The 23556-nt window shown below is 46.4% G+C and overlaps 2 protein-coding genes across 3 annotated transcripts; both read left to right on the top strand.

Annotated features, from left to right (window-relative positions):
- The first annotated feature begins 1910 nt into the window (after positions 1-1910).
- LOC136503389 (uncharacterized) lies at positions 1911-2957 on the top strand. The gene is made up of 2 exons (XM_066498481.1): positions 1911-1979; positions 2493-2957. Exons 1-2 carry the CDS (start codon positions 1911-1913, stop codon positions 2955-2957), a joined length of 534 nt encoding a protein of 177 aa, XP_066354578.1.
- Positions 2574-22975, top strand: LOC136502760 (protein ROS1A-like). 2 transcript variants are annotated; one of them, XM_066498014.1, is made up of 18 exons: positions 2575-2953; positions 4675-7416; positions 7851-7941; positions 8041-9484; positions 9991-10070; positions 10443-10527; positions 10611-10702; positions 10792-10860; positions 10934-10970; positions 11062-11144; positions 12201-12647; positions 12779-12815; positions 12899-12956; positions 13020-13159; positions 13254-13319; positions 19281-19395; positions 20029-20067; positions 22391-22975. In XM_066498014.1, the coding sequence occupies exons 2-18, from the start codon at positions 4767-4769 to the stop codon at positions 22516-22518; spliced, it is 5661 nt and encodes a 1886-aa protein (XP_066354111.1). In that variant the 5' UTR covers positions 2575-2953; positions 4675-4766; the 3' UTR covers positions 22519-22975. The 2 variants fall into 2 exon arrangements, with proteins under 2 accessions (XP_066354112.1, XP_066354111.1); XM_066498015.1 differs by lacking the exon at positions 19281-19395 and having other exon boundaries at positions 2574-2953; positions 22391-22488.
- The last annotated feature ends 581 nt before the right edge of the window (positions 22976-23556 follow it).

Raw genomic sequence — 23556 nt, 5'->3', positions numbered from 1 at the left:
TGTTCCCCTTCGACACTTGGTATGACTCATCATCATCTCCATCTTCGGAACTACTTGATATGCTTGATGATGCACTTGTTGCCTTCTCTTTTTCTTCTTCTTCCTAGCTTCTCTTCTTTTTCTTCTTGCTTCTCTCTTGAGCCTTCTTTCTTCTTTCCTTTGCTTCTTCTCCTCTAACCACTGCTCTTCCTCCTTCTCTCTTGCTTCTCTTTTTAGCTTTCTTGCCTCCTTCCTTCTTCTTCTCTCATTACCATCGAGAGCTCTTTCGGCATCGGTAGCCTCAAGATGTGGTAATGTGGTGTTGCTTGCTGTTGATGCGCTCAGCTCGCTGCTAGATCCTCTTCTGAGCTCCATACCTCACGCGGTGAAGCGTATATGAGGTAACCTTCTCTGATATCACTTGTAGGATCTCTGGTTGGCCTAGAGGGGGGGGGTGAATAGGCCTATCAAAACAAACACTCAAACTTTTATCAAATTCACCCTACGGCACTGCCACTCTGGAGGGTGGCACCGTCGGACTACGGCACTGTCGGGCCAGAACAACGGCACTGTTGCACCTGTAGACAACTTTGAGTCACAGTTCAAAATCCATGAATGAAAACTTAGATCGGAGAAATTTCCTAACTTACTACAGGTATGACAATCACAGATCAAGAGCTAGAAGTGGTAGGAACACCACACACAAGTAGATCGAATAGAAACTCTAGAAATCACCTCAATCACAATATGTTATGCAAGTAATATAAATCAAGCACAAATGACACAATAATTTATTCTATGGTTCGGCTCACCACCAAGACTTGCCTACCTCCACGTTGTTGAGGTTAGCCACTAAGGCTTAGGGCTTTCCAACTCTTCCTCGTTCTCAAATCAAGAGACTTAACTCTTGAGATGAGGGGTGAGTTTACTAACTTCAAGAGATGGCTACAAACCTTCCGGGGCTGCCACACAAGTTGGCAAGCTCCATAGGCGACGCTCTAGCCGACTAGGAGCCAAGCTCCAAGAGTAACAAACACAACCGCCGGCCAAAACGTGAACCAAGTGCTCTTTCGAGTTGGGGAATCAATAGAGCTGCTCTCTAATCAAGTTTTGGACTCTTTTCCCTCAAGGATTGATGGGGAAATCAATAGATTTGCTTGGGGACTTGAGGTCAACAATGGAGGGAGAGAGAGCTCCTTTTCTGTTTTGAACCAGCTGGAATGAGCAGGAGCAAGAAGAGAGACATTGAGAGGAAGAGGATGGGAATAAATACCCCCTGAGCCCCAACGGTCACTTAAGGCGCGGCAGTTCCGCACTGCGACAGTGCCTCTCTACAAGTGTGGCAATACCGCACCACACAAGACAACAAGGGTAAGAGTGAAGTGTAGACTATCTTGCCTATGAATCTGAGAATGAATGTGTATGTTTGAGAACTTGGTAGCATATATTAGCTTAAGCATTGTGTCCCCCTTTATAGTATACTCAAATTCAAAATATAAAAGAATTTAAACCTCCTTTGAGTTTGAAGCCATCTACATTTATAATTGGGGGCTCCTCCGTTTCGTGTAACATCTTCGAACATGAATTCCCTGTTTGTCATCTCGATAAATCTCATTAGTTCTCTAATTGCGTGGTCATTATCACCAAAACCCACAATTAGGGCTTGATTGCACTTTTAACATGCGCTTTTTAGTGCAATATCTCCTTGCTGTTTCGGAATGGAGGCTCGTCGGCGTATGGAGTTCACTGATATACAGCTTGCTAGTGGCGTAGAGCTCGCCGCTCCTGTGGAGAAAGGGCAGGCTCAGTGGAGAAGGCCACAGCGGGTCCACACGCTCTAGAAAAGGCCACGGGGGCGAGAGGAATGGTGGAGAGGGAGGAAGACGGGCTGTTGCGCTCGGCGCGGTGGATCCTGGCGGAGCGGAGGCGCGATGGAGAGGGAGGCACAGTGGAGAGCGCGGTCGCAGTATCGCGGAGACCTGCCGTGGCGCTACGATGAGGTGAGTTTTTTTTAGAATAATGGATGCAGGGTGAGTGGATGAGCACATAAAGGAGCGGTTGTTGGGCTGGCATGGGCGGCCCACCATCTGGAGCGTCCGGTGCGAACGGAACCCTATACAAAGAATTACGGATCAGGACTGTTCGGCTAATAGTTTCTGCGGCTGATAAATCGGTTAATACTGATTTATTATGAAAAAAAACACTATAACATGAATAATAAGCCAAGTTGATAAGTTCAAACCATCGGGACGTTACCGCTACCACGCGAAAACTGCTCCTCTCCCTAGGCGTGCTCTCGCCGGCCTCTACCGCCACAACATGAGGCTGGTCAGAGCTCCACCCCTAGAAACATGTATGCGTGTAATAGGGTCAGTGGATAGGCCTATTCCGTAGACTAATGGTCCCACGTGCAAGAGAGTCCGGGACAAAACATGCAACTAATAAACTACCATTAAGCACTAATAATGACTCTTTATTACCATTCATATAATCAGCTCTTGTATTTCTTACAGGCCCTGAGATCCAGTGCAGTTGCTATTGCTACTGCAACTTATGCAGTTGAAACGTTTTCAGCCTTCCGAAGACCATCCAACGGCCCAAGCGAACCAAGCAATACTTCTTCCACGTGGATCGTGGTAGGCAGCAGCACCGTCGGTCGTCGGACCCTCGAGGAGCAACCCCGCCGCCGTCGGACCCTCGCAGAGCGACGCCATCCGCCGTCCGCCCCTCGCCGGGCGACCCCGCCGCCGTCCGCCTCTCGCCGAGCAACCCCGCCGCCGTCCGCCCTCTCGCCGACCGACCCCGACGACGTCCGCCCCTCGCCGAGCGACCCCGCCGCCGCCCCTTCCTCGCGGAGCGACCCCGCCGCCGTCCGTCCCCAGCAAGGCATCGCCCTCTCTCACCTCGACGCGCCTCTCAAAGTTCGGAGCCGCCTCCCACTCTGCCTGCCCCTCCCCGCCTCCAGTGCCGGCGGGTGAGTCTCGCGTCCCACCAAGCTTCTCTCCCGTCCTCTGTTCCCGATTTTCCCATTTCTGGTGATCCGTCCGGCATGCGTGCTGTTATTGATTGATCTGGTGTGCCTGTCTGTGTTCGTCACGTAAATGCTTTTGTTCCGGTGTTTAGGGTTGGAATGTACGTGTCGAGATTTATATGAAGAATGTTTTGATTATGATCGCAGTTGTAGATTTGCTTTCAATCTGTAACACCCTAAATAGCTAATTTTTTCTTGGACCTGCACTATGATTTATATAGTCCTAAACACAATGAAATGAAGCTAATTTTGTTGCCAGAAGTTCAACTCTTTGCAGTCTAGCTGAATAAAACAGTACTAACAAATGGAAAAAATAAAATAAAATAAAATGAGTTAATATACTAAACCACCAATAAGAAGCAATTTGCAGAACAAGTGTTGCTCTTTTCATTTTTACTCTGTTGATGGTAGCTTACATCTACAAGAAACTAAAATGCCTCCATAGCATTCGGTTCACACGAGAACCAGAGTCAGCATAAACATACCAGCTGCCATAATAGGTTTTGCATCTGCTTTTCCCCAGCTTTTGTTGTCCTTAGCCAATGCCACCACTTCGATCGGTGCAAAACTTGGATATGTCTGACCCTCTCATTATTGTTGACAGTGACTGACTTCGTTTATTGAACTGTATATATCACTTTTGATAATGAGCGGCCTTCATTTTGATACACGAGCCAAATTTCCCTTTATATGAATTCAAAAGATTCTATAATCCGAGCCACATGGTTGAGTAGTTCCTCACTAGCCGACTAGTTCCTTTCTACACTTTTTGAGGGAAATCCAAATTTCTTTCATATGTTTTCTTTTCAGCAGATGTTTGCTCTGTGAATAACTAAATAGTTCAACAAATACCAGATGTTCCAGTTTAAAACAATCCAATGAGTGAAATGAATTGGAATCCACAAAAATTTTGTTTACTGCACAGCTAACCAGTCTACGAATAAATAAGCAGACACAGTAGAATCACAAATAACTTGAATTTGATAAATCCTAAGAGTAGAATAAAAAATACACAAGCACATAAAACTTTAGGCTTGGACAGTAATAATTATATGCAATGTTCAAAAAGGCGCTAGGAGGTGACCCACTGCCTAGAGCCTAGGTGAGCCTAGGCGTTTTGCTAAATTTGCATTCATCGTGTATAGCTGAATAAATTATATAAATATAGTAGCTGAAATGCTGAATAAATTAGATAAAAAGAGAGAAGGACCTATAGACATACCTTAGTTGATACACAAGTGATGTTCCTACTCAGTTGATACAAAACAGATGTTCCTACAATAACAGAAGTGGACACTGGACAGTAGACCATAGCAGCAGTTGGATACAATTGGATATTAACTTCTGTTGTCAATAGTTCACAATTTATATGTACAGTTCTATTTTGTACACATATAGAAAGGTTCTCAAGAAACTGGTGGTGGCACCTTCTGCTACCTCCTCGAGCACTGAAATGTTGTCAAAGTGATCATGCCAACTCCAGTCAGTTTGAGTTTGTCAACAAGCTAAACAAAACTCGAGAACCATCGATATTATTTAGAGTCTCTTGCATTGATGTTTCAAATTGTAACGAGTGCACTGACTCGCTGTACTGTTTTTTCATAATATAAACTGTGACATTTTGAATATTATGTGACTGTATTGTGTCTTCATGACTCTCACAGGTGAAGTCGGCTGATATGATGCACCTCATTTGGATAACAATGTGACTGGCACCATAAGTTACAGAAATATACAGGAGGGTCTAGGGCAAAGGATGCACGTACCTCATGGTATCAATCTGTGTTTCGCAACTTCTTCCGTGCCCTTTCAAGTGGAATCTTTCATTGAGCTGGGTACCGGAGAATTGAACCCCCCTGTGACATCTGAAAAGTTATCTGCCAACTCACAAGCTGTTAATGATGCTGGAGCAGTTGAAGGTACTGACATTAATGGAAAATTGGTTCAAAAACCTAAGAGGAAAAAACATAGGCCAAAGGTCATTAAAGAAGGACAATCAGCAACGTTGCAGAAGCCTAAAACTCAAAAGCCTCCCAAGGAAAATGGGAATCAGCCTACTGGAAAGAGGAATTATGTCAGGAGGAAGGGACTAAGTGCACCAGCTGAACAAATTCCATCAGCAGGTGCTGATACACACACTAGAGCTAAACCAGGAGTAGCCCAAAGATGTTTGGACTTTGATGTAAAGGACCAGCATGGACATTTGGATCTGGTATCACAAACCCAGGAAACGGAGATACAGACTTGTCCTGGGGACACACAGCCATCAATATCTGGAGTTGAAAAAAGTAATGTCCAGGTATCATGCCAGTGGGGTGGTACAAGAAGTTCTATTATTTCAGTTGACCCAATAGTTGATATACAAGGATTACGGACAGATTGCGTGCCTAAAAGAGTCAATTTTGATCTGAACAATTCTATAGCAAGTCAGATGCCAACCAATTATTCTAGTCTAATGGACAGCTCTGTAAAATTTTTCCAGTTTGGTTTAAGAGAAAAAGTTCAAACAAATCAGTTATTGGATTCTAATTCTAGTCTGCCAGTTAGATGTGTCTCTCATCTCACCAGCTCGGTAGATCATATGCGACGCCCATCAGTGAATTTTGACCAATACATAAGCACATCTCAAGATTGTACAGAAAAATCACCAATACATTATCAGATGCTTAGTAATTATAGAATTCCAGAAAATATGGCAGCAGCTTCTCAGTATACCGAAAGGGTGTCAGTGGGGGGCAATTTCAATCCTGAAGCTTGTATAGCCAAAGGCGCAATAATCAAACAAATGGCTCAATGCTATAGACTTCCAGAAATTCCATTTGTACCTCCCAAGCATAATGAAAGGGATGTGATGAATGGAAATCTGAACGAGTTTTCTGTGGAGAATGATTACTTGAAGTTTTCTACCAATAGTAACTACCAAACTGGAGCAGCTTTTGGTTTTCATGATTCTCCAGGCTATTCAGATGTTCTTGCAATGGGTAAAAAAAGAGAACACAATGCTACCAGTGGTCATCAGATTTCTTTTGGCATCGACTTTATTAACTCAAATAGAACAAGGAAGTTCTGTAGTGATGACCCCCTTTCCACTAGCTCCCAAACATCTTATTATCCTGAAGCATGCAAAAGGATGAGACCAGAGGATCATAGCAATCACCTAAACGGAACTACGGGAAAGCTTTCTTCCTCATCAGCATTTTCTGATGGTTCGAACACAAATAAAGTTTCAGCTATGAACCCTGGAATTGGTACCTTGGCTGACATACAAAGGTTGATGGCCCTTGAGAAATCACAAGCTTCACAGCAAATGATTGACTTTGTTACGTCACAGAACAACATGATCCATGAACGTACTGGATTTTCTCTGCAAAATATTACTGACAAAGGATTTATTGCTTTACCTAATAAACAGTTCCGAAGCTTCACTGCACAGAACGTACCATTGCCTGGCAGTACTGTAAACCAATTGGGAGAGAGTAATATCCTGAGGAATGGAGTGCATCAAATTCAACCTTGGGAAATTACATCTAGGCCACATCACTCTAGCGACATTTTTGCTTTACCAAATAAATGGTCTGGATACTTAACAACAGGAAACACACAGTTATCGAGCGGCACAGTGAATCCATCCACAGAAAACTATATTCAGAGTAATGCTATTCATCAACATCAATGCTTAGAAAACCTTGTGGCTAAGGTGCCAGTCTTGTCTGAAACACACAATACTTCCAGTCAAGAGGGCCATAACCACTGCACTGCTACTACTGCTGATGAGCATATCAGAACTACAAGTGATGAAGTTGTTAGATCCCTTACCCAACGAGCAAGCCAACCAACCACAAATGGGAACTACACTCTTAACTCTTCTAGAGTAACTGCAGAAGCAAACATCACTGCGAAGCCAAGAAAAAGGGGCCGTCCAAGAAAAGTAGTAAACCTCAATGGTATTACTTATGCTTCTGAACCTTCCACTGGGATTACTCCTAGGATGTCAACTGTGGAGTCGAAAAGTTCTGACCAAGATAAGGAGATTCATGGAGGTGTCATTCCTCAAGCTACAGCAGCATCAGTTGATCCTTTAGATGGCATAATTCAAAAGATTAAGCTCTTAAGCATAAACGGACCAGACAAGGTTGTGGCAGAGGTACCCAAAAATGCTCTTGTTCCTTATGAAGGTGAATTTGGTGCACTGGTTGCATTTGAGGGGAAGACAAAGAAAAGCCGTTCTCGGGCCAAAGTGAACATAGATCCGGTCACCACTATGATGTGGAACTTATTAATGGGGCCAGATATGGGTGATGGTGCTGAAGGGTTGGACAAGGATAAAGAGAAGTGGCTTGACGAAGAAAGAAGAGTGTTCAGAGGACGGGTTGATTCATTCATTGCTCGTATGCATCTAGTTCAGGGTATGGAAACCATTTCAATTTTATATTTCTAGTATGCCTTTTCTATATTCTGTACTCATTATCTCAGGTTCTTGTTTCCATCAGTCAGGCCTTTTTAATCGTTGATCTATATTTCGAAAATATTCAGATTGGTAACTTGAAAAAAATCATATTAAGTTTGCACTAAATAGACAAATAGTAAGCTTGTATGGTTATAGAGATTTGATAGCCGCAGTTGCATTTTGGAGACTCTGAAGAACAGAAACCATATTAGTCTGTGATGAAAGGGTCATACCTGAGTCCATTTAAACAGTGATTCACAATGTAACATGGGGCACTGTAATAATTCATAAGATGTGGGTCTTCTATGCATAGTGTGTGTGAGATGACGGAGGACATGTGTTTTTGTTTTCACAGCAAAACTTAACTTTTTATATAATCTAATTTGTTTACAGGGGACAGGCGTTTCTCTCGATGGAAAGGATCAGTCGTGGACTCAGTCGTGGGTGTATTTCTTACCCAGAATGTTTCAGATCATCTTTCTAGGTGAAATATACACTTCTAGTAGCCTAATTGAAGTAAGAATATGTTGTGAAATTTAGCATATATATATATATACCAATTTTAGTCCTTTTCTTTTTTCAGCTCTGCTTTCATGGGGGTTGCTGCCAAATTTCCTGCTAAGACAGAGGTCCCTGAAAAACCTGTGGCTGAGATGTCTCATACTCCTCCTGAACTGAAAGATAGTTGTCCTGGACTGTTTGGTGATTCTATCAAATTGCAGGGCAAGATATCCATTGAAGAGATAAGTGACGTTAGATCATTAATTACTACAGAAGATAATGAAGAAAGTAACAGTAATGAATTGATTGGAAGCTCTGCCGGGTATGGAGTAAACTGTGCAACTGGAGGATGCCATGTCTCTTATAGGAAGTCACAAACTGGATCCCATGGAAATGGGCTATCAGGATATGTTTTTCCAACTACCGGCTTGTCAAGTGTGGTAGAAACTGAAGATGGATCATTGGAGGATGTTATTTCTTCTCGAAATTCTGCTGTTTCTTCCCAGAATTCCCCAGATTACCTCTTTCGTAGAATCGATCCAATAGGTTCTAGTTCGTTGCAAAATTTCACCGAAGAGGGCTGTATCATGAGAAATATATCCAATGGGACTGGCAGCTCAACTGACTACACAGCATTTCTGCCTATTCAAGATCCAAAACGCATGCTCGGATTATCAGAATATTATGGACTTAATCCTCTTCCAGTTTCAGGTGTGAACAAGGGTGTGTTGCTTGATCTAAACAGATCATATCAGCCATTGCATACTTCTATGCCCTATGTTCAGAATAGCGAGTCTTGTTTCACAGGTGTGTCATGTTTCAGCCATATGGATAAATCATTCCACACCGGCCCTGATAGAGTGAATCTTTCCAGTGTTACACAATCTGAGGCTAGTCTTTACCCCACTGATCCTTTGCAACAAGGCAACTTTTCACCAGTAATTAAACAAAACTTCCAACCATTACATAGTTCAGACAAAGTGCCATTTTTCAAGGAGCACTCTTCCTGTGGAAATGATTTTTCGAGGAACAAAACTGAAGCTCTTTTTGTGGAACCACTTGTGTATTCAAATCGTCAAGAGGTGTACACTACCTCAACAGATCAAATGGGTGCTGAACAATTTCAATCAGGATGTGGCCAACAGGAGAATGATGCCAGAATTCTGACAGCATCACATGAAAGACATCAATCTTCAACCTTGTGTGAAAACCAGAACTCTCATTCAGAGGTCTTGCAAGGAGTTGCTTCAGGCTCAACACTGAATTTCATTGATACTCAAAAGGGGCCGTCAGAAGCTCAACAAAATGGATCAAAAGCTAAGAAGGTACGGGGCCGACCTAAAAAGAAAACTTATGACTGGGACAGTTTACGAAAAGAAGTGCTTTCTAATGGTGGGGATAAACAAAGAAGTCATGATGCAAGGGATACTGTTGATTGGGAGGCAGTTAGGCAAGCAGAAGTGCGGGAAATATCTGAAACTATCAGAGAGAGAGGAATGAATAACATGCTAGCAGAACGGATAAAGGTAAATCTAGTAGAAGAAAGCTCTCCAAAAAGTTCTAGTTGTTCAAGCATGCACCGGTTGAGATGGTAACGATGATATACGTGATAGATTAGGGGTAGCACCAATTGAAGAAAAGCTTGTCCAACACCGGTTGAGATGGTTTGGACATGTTCAACGGAGACCTCCAGAGGCACCGGTGCGTAGTGGAATCCTAAGCCAGGATAGTAACGTGAAGAGAGGCAGGGGAAGACCGAAGTTGACTTGGGTAGAGGCAATAAAAGGAGACTTGAAAGGATGGAATATACCCAAAGATTTAGCCTTAGATAGGAGTGCTTGGAAAACAGCTATTCACGTGCCTGAACCTTGATTGCTTCTGCTGGGTTTCAACTCTAGCCTACCCCAACTTGTTTGGGACTTAAAGGCTTTGTTGTTGTTGTTCAAGCATGCACCGATATTTTGATTTGATATTTATTTGCACTACAATATTTAGCTTGAACCATTTTAAAGTTTTGACCACCTTTGCACAGGAATTCCTGAACCGATTGGTGACAGACCATGGAAGCATTGATCTTGAATGGCTAAGAGATGTTCAACCGGACAAAGCAAAGTAAGTCTAGTGGAATACACTGAGAAGATTATATGAACTACTGAGTTCCTAATCTTATAAGACCCTTTGTAGCACTCATACGAATTTATGATGCTACTGCTTGTTTCACTACGACCAAACCTGAAGAGTTTAAGTGTCCAACAAGTAATACTGCTTAAAATCATGAAAAAGGACATTGATTCAGGCTTCTGTAAATTTTTCATCAATGCAATCTTTAGCTGGTCTTGTCAAAGTATTAACTACAAATTGGACAGTGAAAACTAAAAACTTCATGCACATCACCTTTGTAATCATGTCAGTAGTTAAATATTTCATTCAAGGTGTCATTGCCGTTTTTTAATATGCCATACACATTTCTTCTAATTCTTCCAGGGACTTCCTTCTAAGCATTAGAGGGCTTGGACTCAAAAGTGTTGAGTGCGTTCGCCTCTTGACGCTACATCATATGGCTTTTCCAGTATGTTCTTTGTTGCTCAACCTCCTAAAGTTTTTTTTTCAAGTATATTCCTTATTCTGAAGCTCTGTATGTTGATTCCCTAGGTGGACACAAATGTTGGTCGGATATGTGTGAGGCTTGGATGGGTGCCACTTCAACCACTGCCAGAGTCTCTTCAGTTGCACCTATTGGAAATGTATGTATCGTTATTCTCTATAGTTCTTTATATGTACATGATCACCCAGAGTGCATATGTGGCATAAGTCTGATATTCTACCACTGAAGGTATCCCATGCTGGAACAAATACAGAAGTACCTTTGGCCTCGACTATGCAAGCTAGATCAACGTACATTGTAAGATTAGTTCAATCAATACTTTTAATACTATATTTAGCTGGCTAGATTCAATATGCCTTCCAATATGCAGGTATGAGCTTCACTACCAAATGATTACTTTTGGAAAGGTGATACATGAAACAAAAGAAAAAAAAATTGATCCAACACTGACTGATTTACTATGAACTGACTTACCTTTTCTCTATGGTCCACTTTTAGGTTTTCTGCACAAAAAGTAAGCCTAATTGCAATTCATGTCCAATGAGAGCTGAATGTAAGCACTTTGCTAGTGCATTCGCAAGGTAATTCCAGGAAATGCAAGATCCTTGTTATTCAGCTAATGGACATGCTGAATTATGTTCTTTAGACTTTACATACATGTGGGGTACTGTTCATTAGTTGTTGCATTCAACTGATATGTGTAGTTACGAGAGAATATCTGGTGCTCCCATCTCTTTAGGTGTTCCTGTGCTCCCCTGAATAAAAATTACATCTAAAAGTGCATGAAAGTTTCTGACAATAATAAGGATGTATAGATCATGTAATCATCCATATTCATGCAAAATTTTTGGCTTGAACAAATAGTATTTGTGAAAGGAGAAAAAGAAAAGACAAATCAGCATGTCAATTGATGGAGGTGCAACTGTGAACTGTGCATGTGTGATCTGCAACCTGCCTCAGTTGACGTGCTGATTTGTCTTTTGTTTCTCCTTGCACAAAATGTTGTTTAAGCTCAAATTTTGCATGAGTATAGATGATTGCATGATTTATGTACCCATATTTTTGTTGAATATTTCCATGCACTTTTAGATGTAATTCTTACTGCAGGAGCATGGGAGCACTTTAAGTAGGAGGACTGGATATTCTCTCACGTATTTATCAACACGGTGAATGGCATGATATTGACATTCCAGATAATCTTTTAGCTATCAAGAAAGTTATTACATTGTTATAGACAAATCTCAATTCACTCCTAGTTTACGAAAGAGAGTGAGCTTCCTTTCAGGGAAAAGTCATTTGCTCTGTTTTTGCAGTTGCTAAAATTCACTTCGTATCCAGAATGTCTTGTAGCTATCGAACCATAGTTGTGACATTGCCAGCAAAGCCTTAGTTCACTCCATTTTGAACTTTTGATTAATGTTATAATTGACTTTAGTGAAAAACTAAAAAAGTTACTGGTTTGTTGCATTTAGTGAAAAACAAAGAAGTCGTTAGCTTGTTGCATTTTCTGTGCTTTGAAATGTCCATTTCTACTAACTGGAATACTGTTCTTTTTTACGTCAATTTCAAAATTTTGCGGGCTGCAATTTAATACTGCACATTGAGAGACATTTGGTAACACTCTTTTATGAATACAGTGCTAGGCTTGCTCTTCCTGCACCCAAAGAAAAACGTTTGGCTACATCGGAAGATCCAAATGTTGTAGAGTTTTGTCACCAAATATACATAAATTCAGGGACTGTTGGCCAACTTGAGTGGAGTGCAAATTATCCTAAGCATGCTGTTTCTGATAACCATGAGCCAATCATTGAGGAACCACTGAGCCCAGAACCTGAACCTGAAAATGTAGAGGCAAAGGAGGGTGCAATAGAGGATTTCTTTTGTGGAGACCCTAATGAAATTCCTACCATTAATCTTAATATTGAGGAGTTTACACAAAACTTGAAGAACTATATGCAAGCAAACAATGTTGAGATTGAATATGCTGACATGTCAAAGGCATTGGTTGCCATCACCCCTGATGCTGCTTCCATTCCAACTCCAAAGCTCAAGAATGTCAGTCGTCTGAGGACAGAACACCAAGTGTATGACATTGGCCTTGACAAAATTGAATGTCATTGATAATAACTTAAGTTCCTTCATTTCTTGTACTATCTGTATCACTGATGAGGTCCACACCTATCTTTTTAACTTGTTTACTTTCATCTGCTTGCAGTTATGAACTGCCAGATTCACACCCTCTTCTGGAAGGAGTAAGTTACCAGTAGATATCAACTAAACACTGCTTTTGTGTTGAATATTCATCCCAAATTTAGGTTTGTCTGTATCTTCGCAGTTCGAACAGAGAGAACCAGATGATCCCTGTCAATATCTTCTTTCCATATGGACCCCAGGCAAGATCATTTGCTTGAACCCTTTGTTCCTCTAAATTCCTCTAATGTTCAAGAATTGAACAGGTGAAACCGCACAATCAACCGATGCACCCAAGACATTCTGTGATTCAGGGGAGACTGGTAGACTATGTGGAAGTTCAACATGCTTTAGTTGCAACAGCATACGAGAAATGCAGGCTCAGAAAGTCAGAGGAACACTTTTGGCAAGTTTCCTTTGAGTCTTATTAATTTTTGTGTGTTGGGTATTATATATATCTATAAACTAACAGTGCTCATTGTTTGGTCAAATTTAAGCAGATACCATGCCGAACAGCAATGAGAGGAAGCTTCCCACTTAATGGGACGTATTTTCAAGTTAATGAGGTGAACATTAGTTATCATATGTAATAATTTTTGCTATACAGTAGAAGAAATTGTTAGTCGCTGAATTCTCACTCTTGGTAGTAGGAGAATTCTTACTCTCATCGAGAGAGGATGACACTAGGAGTTGGGGCAATTTTCTTGTCTATTTCTCACACAAGCTCACACAAATGCCATACCAACCTGAGGGGTTGGGGTTACATATTTATAGGCTGCTAGCCAGCCAAGCATATGCCAAGATGCTAGTCTAAGATGCTAGTCTAAGATGTTAATATGCTGTCCTAGCTAAGATGCTGTCCTCTAGTCTAAGATGCTGTCCTCTAGTCTAAGATGCTGTCCTAAAAACAGAAAAACAGCCACAAGGACCATGTGAGCAGCACAGCCCCACAAAGACCAACCACACATGAGACTTATCCATCATTCTCCCCCTAAGTCTTGTGCGTCGTCTTGTGGGAGAGTTGAACCATCCCGGTCCTGGAGCAGAGCTCAAGGAACTTGATCCTCCCAAGGGCTTGGTGAGCAGATCTGCAAGCTGGTCCTTGGTGTTGATGTAGCTCGCCTTGATGCTCCATTCCTCTAAACAGCCTCAGATGAAGTGGTACCTCACCCGGATGTGCTTGCTGCGTTCGTGGAACACGGGGTTCTTTGCCAGGGCCAGGGCGGACTTGCTGTCCACCATGAGCTCCACCGCTCTAGTGTCTCTGCCGAGGAGATCACCAAGCAGTCGAGCGAGCCAGAGCGCCTGAGTCGAAGCGGTGGAGGCCGCTATGTACTCGGCCTCGCAGCTAGACAGGGCCACCACCTGTTGCTTGACCGACTGCCAGCTAACGAGGCACTTGCCGAGGAAGAAGAGGATCCCGCTCGTGCTCTTGCTGGTGTCGATGTCGCCGGCGTGGTCGCTGTCGCTGTACCCGACGAAGTGTGCCGCCCCAGGGCACCTCGGGTAGTAGAGGCCGTGGTCGAGAGTCCCCGCAACGTAGCGGATGATCCTCTTCACAGCCTGCTGGTGCTCCGTCGTCGGTCGCTGCATGAACCGACTAACGTAGCCGACGGAGAATGCTAAGTCCGGCCGTGTGTGGGCGAGGTAGCGAAGGCTCCGCACAAGACGCCGGTACTGCGTAGCGTCCACCTCCTCCGTCGTGCTGTCGCGGCTCAGCTTCAGCCTCTCCTCCATCGGAGTGAGAGCTGGGTTGCAGTCGGTGAGCCCAGCTAGCTCAACGACGCGCTTGGCGTAGGCGGTCTGTCGAAGCGTGATCCCAGAGTCATCCTGGTGCACCTCGATTCCCAGGTAGAAGGAGAGAGGCCCCAGGTCACTCATCTGGAAGGTGGCCTTCATCTCTTCCTTGAATGCCGCCACCTCCGCATCCTTGGTGCCGGTGATCACCAAGTCGTCGACGTAGACACCCACCAGCAGGGCATTACCTCCATTGCCCCGTCGGTAGATGGCCGCCTTGTGCGGGCTTTGCTCGAAGCCCATCCCCTTTAGCGTGGAATCCAACTTGGCATTCCACGCCCTCGGTGCCTGCCGCAAGCCATAGAGGGCCTTACGCAGGCGGAGTACCTTGCCCTCCTTGCCGGGGATCGCAAATCCCGGCGGCTGGTGCACGTAGACCTCCTCCTTCAAGTCGCCGTTAAGGAACGCCGACTTGACGTCCATGTGATGAACACGCCAGCCCTCTTGGGCAGCTAGCGCAAGGAGTCGCACGGACTCCATCCGTGCCACGGGAGCAAAGGCGTCGTCGAAGTCGACCCCCTCCTGCTGCACGAAACCTCGTGCCACCAAGCGAGCCTTGTGCTTGACGATGGCACCGGCTTCATCCCTCTTCAGCTTGTACACCCACTTAAGGGTGATCGCGCGATGACCACGAGGAAGGTCAGCAAGCTCCCAGGTGCGGTTCTTCTCAACCGCATCCATCTCCAACTGCATCGCGGCGCGCCATGCCGCGTGTCTCTCGGCCTCTGCGAACGACCGAGGCTCGCCGTCGTCACACGCAAGGTGCAACTACGCCTCCAGGTCGTGAGGCACCGGTCCCGGCACCGGCTGGTTGCCGAGAAGGTTCTCCATCGTACGGTACCGCAACGGCTCGCCGTCGTGGTACGCGTCGACGCGCTCCTCGTCGTGAGAGAGCGGAGTAGCGAGCTCAACCGGGCCGTGCTCGACACGAGCTGGTGGTGGAGTAGACGTGCCCGGAGTGGTGCCTGTCGGTGCTGGAGTGCGTGGCGTTGCCGGCTGTGGTGGAGCCGGCGAAGAACTCATCGCAGCCGAGGTCCTGGCTGGAGAGCGTGGTGCTGTCGGAGTAGCAGGCGCCGGGGTCGGTGGAGGCTCGGGGACTGGGGTAGACGCGCTCGCCGAAGAAGAGCCGCCTACTCCCCCAGCTCCCTCGAAGTGGACGTACTCGACAGAGAAGTCATCGTACGTCGGAGCCGAGCCGTCGTCCACCGCCTTGTCCCACGCCCATCCTCGCCCTTCGTCGAACACAACGTCGCGCGCCGTGCGCACACGCTGTGTCTTCGGGTCGAGGATGCGGTAGGCCTTCGAGTCCTCCGCGTAGCCGATGAACACTCCCGGAGTGCTCCTGTCGTCGAGCTTGCTGATGTGGCCAAGCTCCTTGGCGAACGCGAGGCAGCCGAAGACCCGCAAGTGGGAGACCGCCGGCTTGCGCCCATGCCAAGCCTCGTAGGACGTCCTGCTGTCGAGCGCCTTGGTAGGCGAGCGGTTGAGGATGTAGACGGCCGTCACCACCGCCTCTCCCCAGAAGACAGCCGGCATCCCCCTTTGCTTGAGGAGGGCCCGAGCCATCCCCACAACCGTCTGGTTGCGCCGCTCGACGACGCCGTTCTGCTGCGGGCTGTACGACGCGGAGTAGTGGCGCTGAATGCCCTCGTCAGCGCAGTACGACGTGAATTCAGCCGCCGTGAATTCGCCGCCGTTGTCGGTGCGCAGCACGCGTAGCTTGCGACCGCACTCCGCCTCCGCAGCAGCCTGCGCGCGCCTGATGGTGTCCGCAGCCTCTCCCTTGCTACCGAGGACCATCACCCACATGTAGCGGGAGAGGTCGTCGACGAGCAGCAGGAAGTAGCGTCGTCCTCCCAGTGTGGCCGGTGTCACCGGGCCACACAAGTCCCCGTGCACAAGCTCGAGCCTCTCCTTGGCTCGAAAGCTAGCCCGCTGTGGAAAGGGGAGTCGCCTCTGCTTCGTCAACATGCAGACGTCGCAGAGCTGCTCCACATGGTCGAGGCACGGCAGGCCTCGCACCATCTCCGTGGCACTGAGCCGCTTCAGGGCCTCAAAGTGAAGGTGCCCGAAACGCTCGTGCCACTGCCACGCCTCGTCGTCCCGACGAGCAGCGAGACAGAGGGGTTGTGCCACCTGCACGTTAAGGACGTAGAGTCGATTTGCGCTTCTGGATACCTTGGCAAGAAGGCGACGACGACGATCCCAAATCCTCATGACTTCGTCCTCAACCACTACGCGCGAACCGTTCTCATCCAGCTGTCCCAAGCTGATGATGGAGTTCTTCAACGCGGGGATGTAGTAGACTCCGGTGAGCAGCCTGTGCTCACCAGACACGGTGGTGAAGATGACGGAGCCGACGCCCTTGATCTCTACGCCTGAGGCATCCCCAAACTTGACGGAGCCTCGGACGCTAGGATCAAGCTCGGTGAAGAACTCCCGTCGACCGGTCATGTGATGGGTGGCGCCGGTGTCGAGGCACCACCCGTCAGTCTTGTCGTTGCCGGAGCTGTCGCCGAGGAGGGCGTGTGCTTTTGGCTCGTCAAGGTGGAGGAGAGCCGCTGCGGCCGGTGCCGCTGGAGGTAGCTCGATGCTGGCATGTGCCATGAACAGAGCCGGCTCCTCCGCCTGTGCGACGTGGGCCTGGCCACGTCGTGGCTGTCGACAGTCCTTGGCCCAATGGCCAAGCTGGCCGCAGTTGCGGCAGGTGTCGTCTCGTGCCGGCTTGTGCCTGCCGGCGGCGCCGCCCTGGGCGCCTCCGCGGGCATCACCCTCGGCACGTCCTCGCGCCCCGGCCTGGGCGTCTCTGCGCGCCTTGCGCGGCTTGCCACGCTTGCGGCCGCCTATCGCGGAAGAAGGCTCCCCCTTCCTCCGATCACCTTGGCTGGCAAGCCACTGCTCCCGAGTGAGAAGGAGCTTTCCGCCAGTGGTGATGGGCCCCGAGAGGGACTGTGGCTCATCGCTGTCGACGACCTTGAGGCGACCTATCGCCTCCTCGATCGACATCGTGGAGAGATCCAGCAGAGACTCGATCGAGCGAGCCATCTGCTTGTACTTCTCGGGGACGCAGCGGAAGAGCCTTTCGATAGCTCTCTCCTTGCCGTAGGTGTCGTCGCCGAACTGCACCATCTTCTGCAACAAAGTGTTGAGACGGAGAGCAAAGTCATCAACGTCCTCACCTGGCTTGAAGGCCAGGTTCTCCCACTCCTTGCGAAGTGCCTGCAGTGTGGACTTGCGGGCGCGGGCGCTGCCAATGCGTGCCGCAGCGATGGCGTCCCAAGCCTCCTTGGCAGTCCGCTTGCTGGTAAGCGAGAACTGCATCTCGGGCGGGACTGCAGCGATGAGAGCATCCAGCGCCCGTCGATCTAGGTCGTAGTCGACGTCGCCGTACCGGACTGCCTCCCACATGTGCCGCACCTGGAGCTTTACCCTCATCACCGCAGCCCACTCGACGTAGTTGGTCTTGGTGAGGGTAGGCCACCCACCGCCGGGACCGACGTCCCTGACAACAGCCTGGAGCCCGTGGTAACCACGGTACCGATCCGGGGAGAGAGAGCCACGCTGCCTGTGAAGGCCGCGCTCTCCATCGACCCATCCGCCACCGTTGCCATGCGCGCCTCCTCCAGGAGCACCGCCGCCGTGCGCGCCTCCTCCAGGAGCGCCGCCAGCGCGTCCGCGCCTATCTGGGCTGCCGCCGCGCTCGTGGGCGTGCGCGGCTGCCCCAGGAGCGCCACCGCCGTGTGCGCCTCCTCCAGGAGCGCCGCCACCACGTCCGCGCCTGTCTGGGCTGCCGCCACGCTCGTGGGCGTGCGCGGCTGCCCACTGCGCCGCCCGCGCTTGCGCTGCCTCCCTCTCTAGCAGCTCGAGATCCGCGTCGGCAGTGTCGTCAGCGGAAATGGAGCTGCCGATGCTGTCGCGTAGAGCCTCGACCTCCGCTGCCGCCGCACGCGCCGCTGCTTCCGCCTCCGCTCTGGCTGCTGCCAGCTCCGCCGCTGCCAGCCTCGACGCCCTTGCCGCCGCTGCAGCGGTCTCTGCCGACGCTCGCTCGCGTTCCTCTGCCGCGGCAAGTTCGGCCTCCTGCCGACGCCGCGTGCTCGAGGCGACCGAGCGCTGAGACTGCCCTGCGGACATGACGCGCTACCGGGGGGCTGCTGCGTGGGGAGAGGGCTGCTTCAGACGAGCTGGGAGAGGAGTGAACCGGAGCGGCCGGAGGAGCTGCTGCTGCCAACAGTTGGGGCTGTTGTGGGGCTGGGAGAGAAGATGAGCAAGAGATGCTCAGGCTACAGGATAATACGGCTCTGATACCAGTTGTTAGTCGCTGAATTCTCACTCTTGGTAGTAGGAGAATTCTTACTCTCATCGAGAGAGGATGACACTAGGAGTTGGGGCAATTTTCTTGTCTATTTCTCACACAAGCTCACACAAATGCCATACCAACCTGAGGGGTTGGGGTTACATATTTATAGGCTGCTAGCCAGCCAAGCATATGCCAAGATGCTAGTCTAAGATGCTAATATGCTGTCCTAGCTAAGATGCTGTCCTCTAGTCTAAGATGCTGTCCTCTAAGATGCTGTCCTCTAGTCTAAGATGCTGTCCTAAAAACAGAAAAACAGCCACAAGGACCATGTGAGCAGCACAGCCCCACAAAGACCAACCACACATGAGACTTATCCATCAGAAATGACTCTTAGCCCATCAGATTTATCAGTGGTACAAATGTCATTATGCAGGTATTTGCTGACCATTACTCAAGCGAAAATCCAATTGATGTCCCACGAAGTTGGATATGGGACCTCCCAAGACGAACTGTTTACTTTGGAACCTCAGTTCCTACAATATTTAGAGGTATTTTTTTTTCTCCAACACGCACGAGGGCTGCACCTTTGTATTAAAGAGAGGAGAAACTGGTCCCTTACAAGCAACCACTCTGACCACCTAGGAGAACAGAGGGGTTGCGGTACAGAATAGGAAAAAAAAACACAATCACCTGGGATAGAAAAATAGTGATCCGACCAAACAGCTGATTAAACAAGCCCCCCACTACAACCTAGGCCTAGTTCTTGAGGCTTACGGGCTCCAGCAAGTTCCCAAAAGCCTCAGCATAAACTTTTGCTCCTCCAGATGATAACCAAGACTTTGGACTTTGCATAAACATCTTACTTTTTCCCGGAGTTTGTTCCTTAGTGCTGGCTATGAGATTCTGTAACATTGAACATATAGCTTAAAAAAGGAAGACAGAACACAGCAATAACCAAGGTTCATGTTCATGATTAAACCATCATCTGAATACAACCTCTGACAGAGTAAGCAGTAAGTTGTCAGATATCCTAGTCAAGCTAAAATATTCAGAGCAGGATGGCACTACATTGTGGTTTATGCAGTGATCTTTGTTGGGCATTTTTTGTTGTTGTTATAGTTGTTATTTCCTTGTGTGTGTTTACCAAGCTCTAACTATGTATTACATGTTTTTGCCGACAGGTTTAACGACTGAAGAGATACAACAATGCTTTTGGAGAGGTACCCATTTTATCTCCTTACTTTTATGATGTATGCTTACAATGAACAAATCTAGAGTTGAGTCCCACATATATACTATTGCTTGCAAGAATCCTGGTATCTACACCATTTTCTATGAGAATGGTATTCATGTTGAACATCTAGCATCATAGGATCACTAATAATGTTATTAAATCATCAAGTCAAGTCCCCACTAACATCTGGCACCATTTTACTAAAATATAAAGATGCATAGTTCTCCTGCGTGTTCGATAAAAGAAAACTACTGGCCCAACTGTTTGACTTGGTAGACTAGTACATCTAGTCTTAACAAGTTGTGATTAGGCAGCAAGCCTATTAGTATGGTAGCGATCTTAATGCATATATGATCACACACTCTTGCATCTAGTTGACCGCCCCCATGGCCCTAACTTTGGACAACAATCACCATTGTTTTTTCAGTGTCTTAACATGGACCTGTGGAAGGTTTAGTTGTTTTATTTGTTTATTCATCTTTTCTACTTCAGTCACATCAAGCATCAATTGTTAACTATTTGCTTCGTAGCACAATCATAGCTAACAATTGCTTTATTCTTGACGTGTATAAACCTACTGAAGGTAGTTATTTTCATATTCAACTTATTTATTCATTTTCTCAATTCATTTGTTTGATTTGTTGCATGAGTTCGGAAAGACTGAGAGTATGGTCAAATTGTCAAAATAAGTAATAATAATTACCCAATATCATTCAGTAATTACCTCTTTGATCTCTACCCATTGCTGTCTTAGTTTGTGGGGACACTAATGGCCACAACAGCTCGAATTGTATGGCATCTTAAAAGTAAGAGGAGTGAATGACTGACCTGCATTTGTGGAGGTTGGAAGCTAAGAGCATCTCCACCAGTTCCCCAATAATCTATCCCCAATATATATGTATTGGGGTAGCCCAATAATATTTTTGTGAATATTGGGGGACTTGCTACAGAAGCACCCAATGTATCTCCCCCAATACCCATAAGAAAGGTGGGTCTCACAGGTGTGTAGTAGAAAAGTTGGTTGAAAAATGGTAGTTGGGGTGGTCCTCATGCCATTGGGGGGAGATACAACTCCCTCGCTATTTGAGGGGAGATGAGAGAAATATTTGTTGGCCAGGTAGCACAAGTGAATTCTGGATCTAGGAATAGCTGGCAGCAATAACATGGCTGCCTTAGCTTCATTATATAGCAAAAGTAAACTTGGTTCACAAGAAGCTCTCCAACTACTACAGCATATTCTACTGTATAAAGTAGATGCTAGGCATAAAGCTAAGATAAGAGCTGAGTACAGCTTTAATGGAAAGATAAGCTAGATAACAAGATAACTAGAGAGAAGCACTAGGCTTAACTCTCAATATTGATGGCCACCAAAAAAAAGGAAGAGGTATTGGGGAACTGCTGGAGCAAGAAAAAAGCATAATTATCCCCAATATGACAGTTTCACGGGGATAGGGTACTGCTGGAGATGCTCTGAATATGTAGATGAATTTATCATTTCGAGTGGTAGGATGGTGCCTGCTTCCTGGGGGTGGGGGGCCGGGGGAGGGGGAAGGGACTGTTGTGTGACCCAAGCTCGCTCGTCATAGGAAAGGTAAATTTACATAATATATGGGCCAATAGGTTGCCCGCTATTGTGACCCACTGACAGCAAATGGATAGATCTGACAGATAAGGGCAAATTTTTGTGAAGGGATGCCACTAATGAAAATGAGCATTTGTAATGTAAGATCAAGGTATAGGAAACAACCGGCTCCATATGGGACCCACAGAAAACGCAACTACCTTTACTTTTTTTTTGTTATAAGGGAATAACTGAATCAATGAATGTTCTACTGGTCAGCTGAACTCTCCCCTCGTAAAATGCGTCAGTTTACATTAATTTTGGTCCACTCACAAATAAATCTGGGATGCCTATTGTTTTTTTCCCATTTTCTTAGTGCTGGTATCTCTTTCTCAATGTAAAACTATGAAAATATCATAATATATGACAAAAAAATATGCAAAAAAAGAACATGGTAGTTTTGGGGTCTTTTTTTACTTCGGTTGTCCTGAACAATGATTGTTACTCTAGCAAACACTTTGTCTGTGTCTTGCAGTTTCAACTGAGTTAAGATTTCCATGCTCAGTTTGAGAAACCATACATTTTGTACTATTGCGTTCATGATTCATGCATATACTGTATTCTATCTTTTGTGTAAAACTTGCAGGTCCTAGAGCAATTGTGCAAGCTTAATGTTTAGCAACTACAAACTTTGTTTTATCAGCTATAACTTGCTTCTACCTAGTTGCCTTCTGTCGTGAAATTTCAGGATTTGTTTGTGTGAGGGGCTTTGATAGGATGGTGAGGGCACCAAGGCCCCTTTATGCAAGGTTGCATTTTCCTGCCAGCAAGGTTGTTAGAGGCAAAAAGCCTGGAGCAGCAAGAGAGGAAGAATAATAGTACATTGAAGAAATATAGAGGAGCTAACCAGAGGATGGATAGCCCGAAATGAGATGCTGACCCAATAAGTCGCCGAATCACCTCCAAGTTCTAACCCAAATGACTTGCATCTGTAATGAATGGCAATACCTTGAAAACCTGCGATGGAGATGTTTTGAGGCGACATGACCTGTTAAATTAGATTCCATCTTTGGTAACAGCCTAGCTGTTCTTCTTGTTGAGTCGCATATTCTTTACTCTCAAATTCAATATAGCAAATGAAAAAAAAAACATAGTGCATAGTCTAGCTGTTCGAATTGTACCCATGTGAGTGGAATCAGTTGTTGTACAACAGGAAGATGGACCTGGACCTATCTGTACAATGGTCATACATGTTCTTTGATCATAGTATAAACAATGTAAGTCTCATCTGCCGTTATTTGATTGTTTCAAAACAAAGGAAAAGCCTTTGCAATTCATGCCGTTCATAGACTATTTTCTTTCCCCCCGTTTATTTTGAGATGGAAAACTATCTTCTTTTTTTTACTTGTAGGGATCTGACAGTGAGTGGAATCATTTCTTTCTTTTCCTTTTTAGACTCATGCTTGTGAAGGGGCTGGTAGGGGAAAAATGTACTTGTGGCTGGAATTCTCTTAGCCCCCCCCCCCCCCCCCCCCCCCCCCAAAATGTCATCAGGTTTGCAATGAAGAGGAGGTGTGGTACTCCATTCTAAATTATAGGAAAAATTGGCTACAGGACACTGAAAGTGAAGCCATTTTGCTAGCGGACACTGAAAAATAGTCGCTTTGTGGGCACTCTAGTTTGTGACAATTTTGCTAGCGGACACCAGACGTATTAAAAATATTCATTTTTTGCTCCATAGGTGAGAGGATAGCTGTGAAATGTTGTTTTTGCACTTAGCTCATTTTGACGTCATGGGGGTTTGCTCCATAGGTGAGAGGATAGCTGTGAAATGTCGTTTTTGCACTTAGGTCATTTTGACATCATGGGGGTGCAGGCGGCGGCCGAGCTAGGGGGTGGGATGTCCGGAACGAA

Source organism: Miscanthus floridulus, chromosome 14 (assembly GCF_019320115.1).
Source record: "Miscanthus floridulus cultivar M001 chromosome 14, ASM1932011v1, whole genome shotgun sequence".
In the NCBI taxonomy this organism is placed as follows: Eukaryota; Viridiplantae; Streptophyta; class Magnoliopsida; order Poales; family Poaceae; genus Miscanthus; species Miscanthus floridulus.
The sequence above is the reverse complement of the archived record's forward strand: the minus strand, read 5'-3'. Positions and strand labels throughout refer to the sequence as shown.